Raw genomic sequence first — 12,462 nt, 5'->3', positions numbered from 1 at the left:
TACCCTACTAATTGTAGACTGGTTAGTAAACCTCATGCTATTGGGTGCATTACAATTTCATAGTACTTGTCTGTCATAGTACTGTGAAAGAATGCTGAAAATTCTATCTTCTTGTTGGCATGACCAGCGTGATTAATAATGATCAAATTCTTTGATTCTAATAACTTGACCCAAATGATTTACTATGATTCTAAATTAAGCTGTTAATTTTCTTATTTAACAGTAGTGCTAGCTTCTGCTATTTGTGACAAATTTTAATAGGAAATTCTCAGTGGTAGTGATGAATTTTCTCTTGATTTTCTAGTAAATAAAGATAAGAAACTTTGACAAATTGCCTTTTTAGAGTTTGACACCTCTAAGGAGTCAGTTTTTATTTTTTTAAGACAAGACCCATTATACCAAGCATGCATTACAAAGCTATAAAACTAATAGAAGCTCGCTATGGGATGGATCATTAAGAACCATCTCAGAAAGAGAGGGGATGGATGTAAGCTTAGCAGTTGTTATCATAGATGATTCGGCACTTCAGGAGCTTGAGATAGTTGTCCACCTTGTGTGAGTCCCTGCGTAGGCAGTGGAGCAGGTTATAAAAGGCAAAAAGGCGACTGTCTTCGTCGGCCACCTGCGGAGTTGGAAATCCCGACCAGGCAGAGTAGACCTCATTTTCTTTGACTCCAGGATAAGCCTAAGGACCCAAAGACAGTGACTGAGTATGAGTTTATTAGTATTTGCTTATCTTTGTCCTTTCTAATTGTTGAAACAATATTTGTGGAAGAGACAGGAATGTGAAACTCTCCAGAGAGAGGCATTGATTACTGAGCCAGTGTATCAGAAATCTATCAATATTTATAGTTTAAGAACTAGAAGCAAAACTCCAGTGAACGTTTTCTTCATCTGTGTCTCCTGACCGGTCGCATTAATTGCATTGATCTCTTCCTGCTGTGAACTGATTCTATTCTCTATATAGTATACATAGCAGAGACATTAGAAATGACGAGGGTTGTACTTGATACTTAAAGGTCCAGATAATCCAGTGATGACTAAGACTAAGATGATCTGCTGAAGTAGTCAGGAGACTTTCACAATCCACCCAGGACAGATAAGTGCCAAATTTTTATGAGCAATAGCTGCTTTCTTTTGAGGTCTGTGGGGTGGGAGGTTCTGGGAAAAGTGCCAATTAGAAAGGCGATGTTGGCAGTGACCCGCCAGTAGTGAGTGGGTGGTGGGTGGGAGCACAACTGTGATAACAAAAGGTGACTGAGTAACATGGATGGGGAGCACAGGCTGCTCAGTGCTCATGATCAGCCTCTGCATGTTGGGAGTCCCCAGAGACCTGAGAGACCCAGTAACAGCTCAGCAACTAGGGCTGTCAGCGAGTCTGGAGGGCTAGGAGGTTCAAGTGTGGGGGCATTGTACAGTCTGATCACTACACTCACTTTCTCCTGAATGTTAAGAGTATCTTCTTAAATCAGGGATTCCTATTGGAAATTAAATTATATTTAATAAAAGGTGTGCATGGGTGTGTTGGCTTGCTTTTAAAATTTTTTTATTTTTATTTGTGGTGCTTGACCCTTACGACAAAATTTACTGTGTCAGGGACAATGATATGAACAAGAATAAATAAATACATGATTTTCAAAGAAAGAACAAAAAATGAAGTATAGCACAAATTAATGACCTTGGAAAGTAGGCCCACAGAAATGAAGAAAATCACTCGAACATCTAGTGTTTCATTCATCTGTCCTAAGGGTAACATACACTCTGTGTTTGTGTTGGACATACTCTTCTCCTATGAAAATGTCCAATGCCACATGATAACATGTAGTTCGTATACAATAAGAAAATAGCTCTCCTGTTGTTATTTTTATAATTGTGTATTTTTCTTTAGATGACAACATGATGTCTGAGAACTTCAGAAAGCTGTTTAGATGTTTCCTCACTCATGGTGACGTGATCCCACCTAAACGGAGATCTATATTAAAAATATTTCCTAATATAAATATGAAATTATTTGGGGAGATTACATGTAACTTTGAGTTTCATTTTTGAAGCCCCCCAAAACAAGATTTAGGATGACACAACTCTCTATAAATTATAAAATAAAGAGCATTTCAGAAAATATACACCCCCTTCATTGTAACCCACTGAAATCTAGTGGTGTTGGGGCAGCATCGATGCCCCTGCCTTGTCGTTCCAATCTCCTTCCTTCCCTGACAGATTTGTCTAGTGGGGCGAGGTGGGGGAGTGGGATTAACATCATCCAATCTGATTTTGATTTTCTCTTTTCTCCGTTCCCTCTAGCACATTGGTGTAGGGAGAAAAGAGAAAGTATTCGAGCAAAATTTCAGTAACAGGTAGCCTAGAATACATTGAGGAAAACATTATCTTGCAGATTCTACTCTCCAGTTTCCTTCCCTTAAAATTATTTTAAATGCCAGTCCCCACGAAGGGCCAAGGCTTGGATGGATTTGTGTGTAGTGTAGGAAAGTCTGTACCTGTCCAGTATGACACTGGAATTCTAAGATTCACTTACAGTAGAATCTATCACTACGAATTACTCGGCTCTTGCTTTATTTAATACCAGTGTAGAATATAAAACGCTTAAAGTTTGTTCTTACAGAATGAGATATTTCAAAACTCATTCCTCTTCCCAGAGCCCATCTCTTTCATTAATGAAAAAAAAAAACCCCAGAAAAACAAAAACCAAAGAAGTGTCACCAGGCTGCTCACCTGGCCAACTATCTTCTCCATGCCCTCTAGAAGTTGTTTGTTACGTTCCTCGACCTCTACGGCTTTGGATAGGATGTCACCGGGGACTCCTTGCATACCGCGGACTTCCGCCACTAGATGATACAGAGGGGCATTCCAGGAGCGCAGCACTCCAAGGACCAGGCTCAGAAGGGCTTCGTGCTGAGCAACCATTGAAATAATTGCATTAAAACAAGCACAGTACAATGGGTTACATGTGATTTTTGCTCAGAGAGGCTGACCTAATTATCTCTTTGTTAGTCCTGTGTGTATGTAAAGTTGTTTCTAGGTGGTACAAGTTGAGAAAATTTAAAATTTAAGCTATTAGCTTATATTTTGCTAAACTTAAAAAAAAAATCTGGCTTATTTAAATAACTACTTCTTTTAATGAGAGTTCTAACTTATGGCATGAAGAAGTTTGTTTTCCTTCTGAAATTCTACCATTTGCCTACACAGGTAACTGTTTCATATTTGACTGCTTTGCCGGTCCATGGGTAGAAACCAGAGTTTTGCTGAAGCTCCATACGTGCCCCTCCTGACTCAGGACATTCAGATCCCAGCAGTGTCAATGACAGCGAGCCCGAATCATTTCATTTAAAGATTAATTCCTATTAATGCACCAAATTATTCATTAATGTATTGGTTTGTGATTTCTAGTTTTAATACGAAATTAGGAAAAAGAGACAATGAAAAAAAGATACAGTGTTCAGAAACATCTCTCCTCAATCTGTGCCAACCCTGCCTCCGTGCTGCTCTCAGACCACTGCCTTTGCTGACATACTCCGGTGACTGAAACGGCACGAAGCTGTGTATCTGTAATACGAGCATCAAGGAATTCACAATGAATGTTTGTCTGCTCGTTTACTATTACAAAGATTGTGCATGAAATGCTAGAGAGCTGATCACCTCTGATTTAAAAATGTTTGCTATCTTGATGTCAAGTGGTAAGGGAAATGAAGAGTAGAGGAGAATCTATTAGGCATTGCAATGGAGGCACGGACTGAGACATGAGAGAAAGGAGAGGTAAAGAGGGACTGGCTATGTAGTGGATGGCAGGGTAGTTTTGCTAGGGGCATTGTAGCAAAGCAGTAAAGTGGGAGGGTTTTGAATTGGATGAAGCCCAGACTCACTGCTTGCTACCCATGTGACTGGTGTAAATTCTATCAGCTCTCCAAGCCATGGTTTCCTTATGTCAGTAGGTGTAATAACAGCACTTTGTGTTATAGGATTTTATATGAGAATTAAATAAAGTAATGCACATAAAGTGCTTTGAAAGGTGTCTGGCAATGTAGTAACTATCAACAAATCATTATCATCATTATACTTATCTATACTTACTATCATTATCATCATTATACATATTACTAATGAGCTCAGCAGACAGAAAGAATGCTGGTAATGTTAACAAAGTTGGAAGGAGAGAACACATTGTGTTTATGGGAGCTATATATGTGAAGATGTATTTTTTTAAATCATGTTAACTGTGACTATGGTAGGAAATCAGAAGGGAAATTATAATGAAAATAAATTGGAGGTGGGGTAAATGATTGGAGCTTCATATGCAGACTTTGTTGTCATCGGAACAGAGGCAATAGTCATGAGAAGCAAAATGATAATTTACAGGTCCTGTTTTGGGCTGAGACTTATCATTAAGAAGGAAGAGGGGGCAGAGGAGTGAGTGAAGAATGAAGAAGGGAAGAAGTGGTGTCAGAGAAGGAGGCCAGTCAGAGGGAGAGCCTCGTGTGTGGTGAAGGGGAAGCCCAGGCGAGAGGGCTCAGATGGTGTGGCGGTCAGTAATGCTATCCTTGCAGGAGTCCCTGTCGTAAGTAAAACTGCATTTATATTTCTTACACATCCGTGAATTTTTCACACCCTGTATTTCACACATGCAAGTCCGATTCGGTTAATGCTTTCATATGGGATAATATATGCAGTCCCGGGTCTAATGCATTGATTAAAATCGTGTCTGCACGGCCAATTTATAGATCTGTTATTTATTTTGCTGCTACAATATTTAGTCTGCATTTGATTCTACTGATAGTTTACCAAATGTGTAACTTCTCTTTCATTGCCATTTTTCCTCCTCCTTGCACTGCAGGTTCAATTACCACTACCTGTTATAACGTCCCCAATAATCTACTGCCTCAGTTGTTTTGGTGAGAAGCCTGTACAAAGGACTCACATGGATCTTCTGGGCTTGCTCCTTGTCTTCAGGGGTAGGGATGGAAGAAGTGTGGCAGCTGTTGATGGCCCTGGTAATGAACCCCTTACCCTGGGCATACTGCTTTTCCTGAAAGTGATAGAACAAATTCAATTGGGGTTGTTTGGGCATTGGATCAATAAATCTATTACCAAAATATTAACACATGTGATAGATATATAATAATTTTTTAGAAAGGAGAGCCACACAAAAATTAAAACACAAGAACTAAAAAAGTCACCCTTTCCCCTACCTTTCTATTATTTCTATAAACATTTTTTTCAACTAACTTTCCTAAATTCTAAACTCTTCCCTTCTTTGCTATTTCCTTAATTTCATTCTTCCCATATATTACTATTTGGAAAGTAAACACTAAAAATATTTTTGAAATATTAAATATTAAATGTTATTATGTATCACCTTTCTTTAGTACTTGAACCGAACGTGATAGTGCATATGTACTCGTACTTAGCCATTTAATCTCTTGTTTATGTGGGTCTGAACAGATATACTCTTTTAATAGGCATTATAAAATTACTGTTGACTAATCTCTAAATCCATGCAACTATACCATCTTCATCATAGATGCAGAGTATAGTTTGTTGATCATGATGAAATATGTAATAAGTCAGAAAAACAGGAAATACTAAGCAATGAGCTGACAATGCAAGCAGAAAAAACCACAGCTAACACATTAACAGAAAAAAACCCCTAATCATTAGCAAACATTGTGGAAATTTAAAGAGATTGCTAGGAAGACTTGGAAGACAAGAGATGGCCAATCAAAAATTTAATATGAAAGAAAAATTAGTGTGTAAACAAAACTACATAAATACATATTTATTACAAACATTGAGTCACATTCTTTCTGAAGATCCTTTGATTTATTGAAGTTCTAATCCATTGTCCAATCTTTGATTGACTTATAAGAGTTAACATACAACTTTCAAAGTACCTCACTCAGAAAGAGAACAATTGCTTCCATTTCTAAACTAATCCTTCTATTGTAGTTCTAAACCCACACACTGGAAATCTTAGAACAACAGTTCATAGCATTCTTGAGTTTCAGGAAAGCTAGCTATTATTATTTGTTTCTTTTGTTAACATGCATTCAGTTTAATTTAATTTTGTCCAATCTGCCCAGCTCATTGTAGTGCAATCCTCATTTATTAGACGTCTGCAGTGTGTTAGGTGAAGAATACCTTGGCAGACACATGCCCTAGGTTCAAGGACAAGAAGTCAACACGCTTCTTTTCCCTAAGCCCTACTTAAAAGCTTTTTATGTCAGGTGTCTGTGTCTTCCCACCCCCAAATTCAAATGTTGAAGCTCCAACCACCAATGTACTGTATTTGGAAGTAGGGTCTTTATGGAGGCAATTAAGGTTAAATGAGGGCGTAAGGGTGGAATCCTGATCCAGGAGGATTATTCATATAAGAAGAGACAGCAAAAGTGTCCTCTGGCTCTTGCTCATTCTCCTCTTGCTTTCTAAGTCCCTCCATTTACCTCCCCCCTCTTCCCATGTGAGGAGACAGGGAGAACGCAAGCTGGGATGAAGAGGGGTCTTATAAGAAACTGATCATTCTGGCACCTTGATCTTATAACCTCTACAACGTGAGAAAGGAAATTTCTGTTGTTCAGGTTACACAATCTGTGATATTGTGTATGGCAGCCCAAGCCAACTAACATAGATGCTGAAAATTTTGGTGGAATTAAAAAACACACACAAAATGAATGAAAGGAAATTAAAAATAACTGTTACATTCTTTAAAAACCTTTGGTGTTTCATGAAACTGTCCCTTTCTTCTTGTTTCACATTTCATTTACAGATGATGCCTCTTTGACCTCTAAGGTGCATTATTTGAAATTTGACTCATGTGGCTTTCTTGTTTAAAGTGGGGTATAGCTCAGTCATTCGCATGAAAGTTCCTTCTGGGAAGAAGCAAGAAGTGCGGTACTTACAAATTCACTGAACATTTCTGAGGAGAGGTTATGGATGTAGTGAGACAGGATGACTGCACGGTCAAACAGGTCTTGGAGGGACACTTCGCAGTTGACAGCCCCACTGGGACAGATGGGCAGGGAGTCCACGCTCCTGCACAGGAGCAGGTTGGACAGCAGCAGCAGCAGGAGCAGGAATGACCCTGCTTAAACAGAAACAGGAGCTGTTCTCAGCTGGTCTATTCCGTGGAGGTTATCGAAAGCCATCCTGTGGAGGACAGCCTTATCTCTCCACATGGCCCTCAGCGGGATTCGGTACTATAATAGCTGGGGTGGGGAAGAATCAACACTTTGCACTGGGTAAATTTAGGTACGTAATTATATTTGCACAGATATATAGTTGGAGAAGTAGGTTGCTTCTTGCATTTTTGTACTTCTCCCAGAAGTGTTTCTATACCTTGCAAACATTTGGAGCTTAAATTAATTTTGAGACAGAGTGTTTAAGCCATTCTTCAAAGATAGTTTAGTGTCTTGGGAGTTTCTGTTGATTTTCAGCAGCCTCGCTCTCTTGGACTTTATAATATTTTTTCAACACTCTACTGACTAACACTTGCATTTAGACACTGAAATGGCAAGGACAAAACTAAGGGGAGGGTGGAGGGGGGGAGGGAGGTGGGTTCACCTGGGGTGGGGTGGAGGGATGGGGAGAAAAGGCATACAACTGTAATTGAATAACAATAAAAAAAAAAAGAAAAAAAAAAGAAATGGCAAGGACAGCACAGTTGACCTGTTTGTTTCACCTCCATGTCTGTTAGGAATAAGCCCGTGTCTCACTGATGGTAGTACTGACTATGAGGAGAAGTCTAACATAAAAAATGGTGCTGTAGCCTAGATCTGCTGCCTCACCTTAGTAACGCCGTGGATCAAAATGCCTCACACCCTGCCAAAAATTTTAACATTTGAATTTAGTTTTACAATAGCCCAGTGAGATAGCCTTGTCCATTATTATCATCAAATTACACTGATGAACCAGAAGGCTTAGAGAGATTAAGGGATTCTCCCCAAGTCCTATTATTGGTAGGTGGAGGAAGCTAGCCGCTAATACTGCCATTTATTCGCTTCCTCAAGTCCCACCCACCGCACACACCTGTGAGCTCTCAGTCCTGTCTGTGTGTGACAGGCACCACAATCCATAGCCGCCATGACTCCGTGCTTCCAGAGACCATTGTCATTACTTACAAAAACCAGTCTTTGATTCCATGAAAACAGTGGCCTTAAGAAGTTTATTTATCCACTTTTTTCTGCTCTATAAGACAGAAAAAAGTGGATAAATATCAAACTCCCACTTTAAAATCTTTGACAGTTATCAGAGATGATTTAGTCATCAATTTGTTATCTCAGCAGTTGGACAGATGTGGACCTCTAACATGTCAATAACTTATACTTTTAAAAGGAAAGAAACAATATGTTAAGTTTTTTTTAACATCAAGTGACTCCAAAAGAATATCTGATACTAAAATGTGTTGATCAGAAAAGCAAAACTTTTAAGGAATCTTTAATAAATGTAGTTGGACATGTCCAAGATAAAGCTATATACGTGCTAAAGTTTTCTGTGTAAAAAATACCTAAACCTAAACGCCTAAAATCTCTAAAAAATATTTAATATAGAATGTCCACTAAACAACTTTTAGCTGCAAAATAAAATATATTAATATTATGAGATGGTTCATATATAGACTTCAAATGTTTTAAAAACGTGATGTTTCCAAAAAGTTTATATTCTGTACCTTATAGTCAGGAAATGTAGCTGGATGGATATTTATCTACAGGTATAAACAAAAAGTGCTTAGCAGATAGAGAAATTGGAATATTGGTTCTAGGAAATTCATAACTGGATAAATACTCTTTAACTCTGACTACATTTACCTGCACATTTATCATCTGAAGGATTTCCACAGTCTAAGATAAAATTGATAAATATTTTTGTTCTTCATTTCATAAAACAAATTTTATGGTCGTACTAACTTCTTTCTTTCTTTTTTTTTTTTTTGCAAACGTCAACCAAGAAAGTAAAGGTGATTCGTTGTTACTAGCCTGTTTTTCCTTTTGGAATGTCATTTGCCTTAACCCCAATCAACACAGTATTATACTAGACAATTCTGCTATCATTGTCTACATCACGGCTTCAGGGTTGAAAGTTTCATCAAGTTGACTTATGACCAATTGATACAAGAGGCCTGGGTACAAGAAAACCTTAGTTTCTGCCTCTGGAGTTGTGATAAATTGGACCTAAAGACACTTTCAGTCTTATTCCAGTCCAGGATTTCTCAACCTTGGCATTACTGGCATTTTCAGCTGGATAATTTCTTGTTTTAGGTGCTCTCCTGTGCATTGTAGTATGTTTAACAGCATCTCCGACCTCTACTCACTAGGTACCAGTCAAGATAACCCAAAATATCTCCACACATTAATGACATGTCTCTGGAAGAAGAATTCCTTCATTTGAGAACCACTGTTCTATTCTATTGGACCTTTGTATAATTGCTTAAAAGAGAAATGATTAAATAGGTTTTCTAAACTCTATAAACCTGAAACCTCTTGCTGAGAGAATGTTAGCTAAAATTTCAGATTAGTAACCCCAGAGGAGTGTTGCTGAAGCCAACAACTCAGTGAGTTGTGCCACATACCTTTCAATGAGCGCGCTTTGTTGTCCATGGTGGTGAGAATGTCGGGAAACACCCTTCGCCAGAGAAGATCTGGTAGTCCTACAGCTTTCTCTTCCCCAGGCATTGGCTTTATAAGCCCTTGACACCTTTATGAATATATTTAATCAGATATTTCCTTCCCTTTTACCAATCATCTATTTCCGTCATTGAAATTACCCCCATAATTTCAAACATCAAGTGGTATTTTATTTCTTATTCATATTCAGGAAGACATACTGGCCAGAAATGAACATTCTAAGAAGGATTTTGATTAATTAGACCAAAAGGAAATGAGAAAAATAATGAAGGTGAGATCTGGTAACTAGTTTGGGTTAGAGAACCTGTAAAACTTTAGAAGTCATTTACTTTGAAATTTACCCTTATTTCGCTGCAGCTTCTTGCATATAGCATTTGTATTGTCAAAGGGTAATCTTTATTATTTTTTTAATTCATATTTGCTGGGTAAAATCAAGAATTTGAAACTTATACACTAAATACCAGGAAATATAGAATAAAGATTGAGGAAATCAGATTTTCAGTTCTTCATTATACCCTAATTACATTTCCCTCATTTTTTTCTTGCTTTTACACATTATTTTGTCCTTTTTAAAATGGCATATATGTCTGGTTCTTCATTTCAAAATGTGCATTTTTATGTGCTAGTTTCTTTTGATTTTAACATATATGTAAAGTTATACCATCCCCAGTTTACAGATTAAAAAACTGAGGCTTGGAGGAATTAAATGTCAAGGATACAGTAGAGGTAATTAGTCAATGGAAATGCTGGAAGGATTATTGCTTCGAGAGGAATCAGGAGGGATATGAAAAGGCTGGGAAATGAATCGTTTAACAGACATTGCACTGCCCAATGTCAAAGATTAACAAGAAATTCCTGACCTTAGGAGAGTCGATTTTGGGAAAGTGACAGACTGGTTTTCAAGGGCAAACAGGCACACACTCACATGTACACATATGATGCAGTAAAACAAAATTCTCGGCAGTCATTGCCATGTTCCTCAAGCACAGCACTGATAGACCATTACCAACATATGATCACTTTATTTCTCTGACCTGGAGCCACTCTGGGGCTAAAGTGAACAAAAATTAATCTTTCATGGGCTCAAAAGTTCCATTTGTCTTTTAGAGATTTCCTAAATGAAATGATTATAATGAATACAAACTAAGTCGTTGACGACTTTCTCTAAATTAAGTCCATGCATCTAAAGCAGCCCGTGACCTTTAGTTTCAATTTTACCATATGTCTCTTACGGTAAATTTACAGATGAGACAACTTAAAAAAATAATCCCTTTCTATGGCATTTACTTTTTCTATAGTTGCTACTGCCTCATTTATACTTCAGCAACCATCAGACTAACTCCCCTTATGGGAATGTGGAAATCTTAACCAAGACTAACATCACTTAACTCTTTTCCTAATTGCCCTACCTTAAGCAACACTAGATTTTGAATCATGTATATCAAGTGTGATGATTTATAGTTTCTAACAATGGAAAGTTTGGTCAGGATTCCACACACTCAAGCTAGGTATCCACCTTTTCCCCTGGACAGTGAAAGTCTGAATTATTCAGAGAGCAGTGCCCTGTGGTAGAGAAATTAATGCTGTGCTACCTCTCCTAGAAATTTAAGAGTAGGGAAATCTTTCATAAGAACTGACAACTTAATCTTAAAAAAAATTAAAGGTGTTGCAACTATTGTAGATAGCCAGGAAAAGAGGAATCTAAGAAAACTCGAGTTGTGTTTATTCAGTGGAGGCCATGGTTTATTTACCTCCAACAGACACGTTTTCTCTGTGAAATTTCTCGTCTGCTGCCTTGCTGCTTCACAGTCCCACGTTCCTGTCAATGGGATACTGCAATATCTAAATAATGCAAAAGGCATATTCTATGCAAAAAGTCATAGTTGTCCTATTTTTTCTGCTATATATGTTACCCACTTTTCACCTTAATTTTGTATGTACTCTATTGCAGACCTTTCCTTTCTCAAACCTTGCTCTTAATATAGAGCAATAAAGAAGTTCATTAAGATTGGACTTGACTGTTTCTATTTACAAGTTCATTTATTTGGTATTTTTTGGTCTAAATGTTTAGGATTAAACTCAGAGCTGATGATTAATTCCTGTCAAGTATCTGAATAAATATCTCAAATGATGTTAAATTCCCATGATATTTTTAGCACCTGAAACATATTTTTCCACATTTAAAAGGATTTTAAATTTTAACATTGAGTAGTACCAGGTTGTTTTTTCTTCCTCCTTAGGAATGGAGCTTGTACTTTCTTTTGCTTATCTGTTTTTAAGTTTGGAATGACAGTGTTTTTTTTCTGTCATTGTTGATGCAAAAATATTTAAAATGCTTCATATGACTTGAAAGGTGTCTACTGCAAGATAGAGTGAGGAGTATTAAAGAACAAAAGATATTAAGAAGCTTAAAACTCATCAGAATAAATGTCACAGGATATCTAAACCTATATTAGTAATGAATTATCTTTAATAAAGTAAAATTTGCAAATGATTAAAAGTTTATTGTTTACGAATTTAAGAATTCCAAATAGTCATCTGCTAAAACTTGGGCTAAAAGGTCAGATAGGGTTTATGTTGTTTTTCATGTAAGGTGTCAGAAAATGTAAAAGGAACATTGAAGAAAGGATCAATCACAATGGTGATTTCTTGAATTGAAATGTTGTCAGGATAAGTGAAGCAATGATTTATTTGCTTTCTACTATTTACATTAACTTCATGCATATTAAAACATACACTTTTCCCCCTAAGTGCCTTTGTTCAACGCTTACGTCTTACTATGGCTTTGCACATCATCAACTTCCCTAAGTCACTCCAGAACCAAAGTTCTTAA

At 37.4% G+C, this 12,462-nt stretch overlaps 1 protein-coding gene across 2 annotated transcripts; it reads right to left on the bottom strand.

The window, feature by feature from the left end:
- Nucleotides 1-331: 331 nt before the first annotated feature.
- Nucleotides 332-9,685, bottom strand: PRL (prolactin). Of its 2 annotated transcripts, none has more exons than XM_024565506.4 (5): nucleotides 9,575-9,685; nucleotides 6,909-7,090; nucleotides 4,931-5,038; nucleotides 2,731-2,910; nucleotides 332-685 (listed from the first exon to the last, which is right to left on the bottom strand). In XM_024565506.4, the coding sequence occupies exons 1-5, from the start codon at nucleotides 9,675-9,677 to the stop codon at nucleotides 494-496; spliced, it is 765 nt and encodes a 254-aa protein (XP_024421274.2). In that variant the 5' UTR covers nucleotides 9,678-9,685; the 3' UTR covers nucleotides 332-493. The 2 variants fall into 2 exon arrangements, with proteins under 2 accessions (XP_024421274.2, XP_071077067.1); XM_071220966.1 differs by having other exon boundaries at nucleotides 6,909-7,093; nucleotides 9,575-9,663.
- Between the last annotated feature and the right edge of the window lie 2,777 nt (nucleotides 9,686-12,462).

Source organism: Desmodus rotundus, chromosome 3 (genome assembly GCF_022682495.2).
Source record: "Desmodus rotundus isolate HL8 chromosome 3, HLdesRot8A.1, whole genome shotgun sequence".
NCBI lineage: Eukaryota > Metazoa > Chordata > Mammalia > Chiroptera > Phyllostomidae > Desmodus > Desmodus rotundus.
The sequence above is the reverse complement of the archived record's forward strand: the minus strand, read 5'-3'. Positions and strand labels throughout refer to the sequence as shown.

Bases quoted from the DNA above. Each gene is read 5' to 3' on its own strand.
- PRL (XM_024565506.4), bottom strand. From the start codon at position 9,677: ATGCCTGGGGAAGAGAAAGCTGTAGGACTACCAGATCTTCTCTGGCGA. The intron at 7,091-9,574 runs GTATGTGGCACA...CTGTTTAAGCAG, and splicing joins CAAAGCGCGCTCATTGAAAG to GGTCATTCCTGCTCCTGCTG. The intron at 686-2,730 runs GTGAGCAGCCTG...TTGGGTCCTTAG, and splicing joins TGGAGAAGATAGTTGGCCAG to GCTTATCCTGGAGTCAAAGA.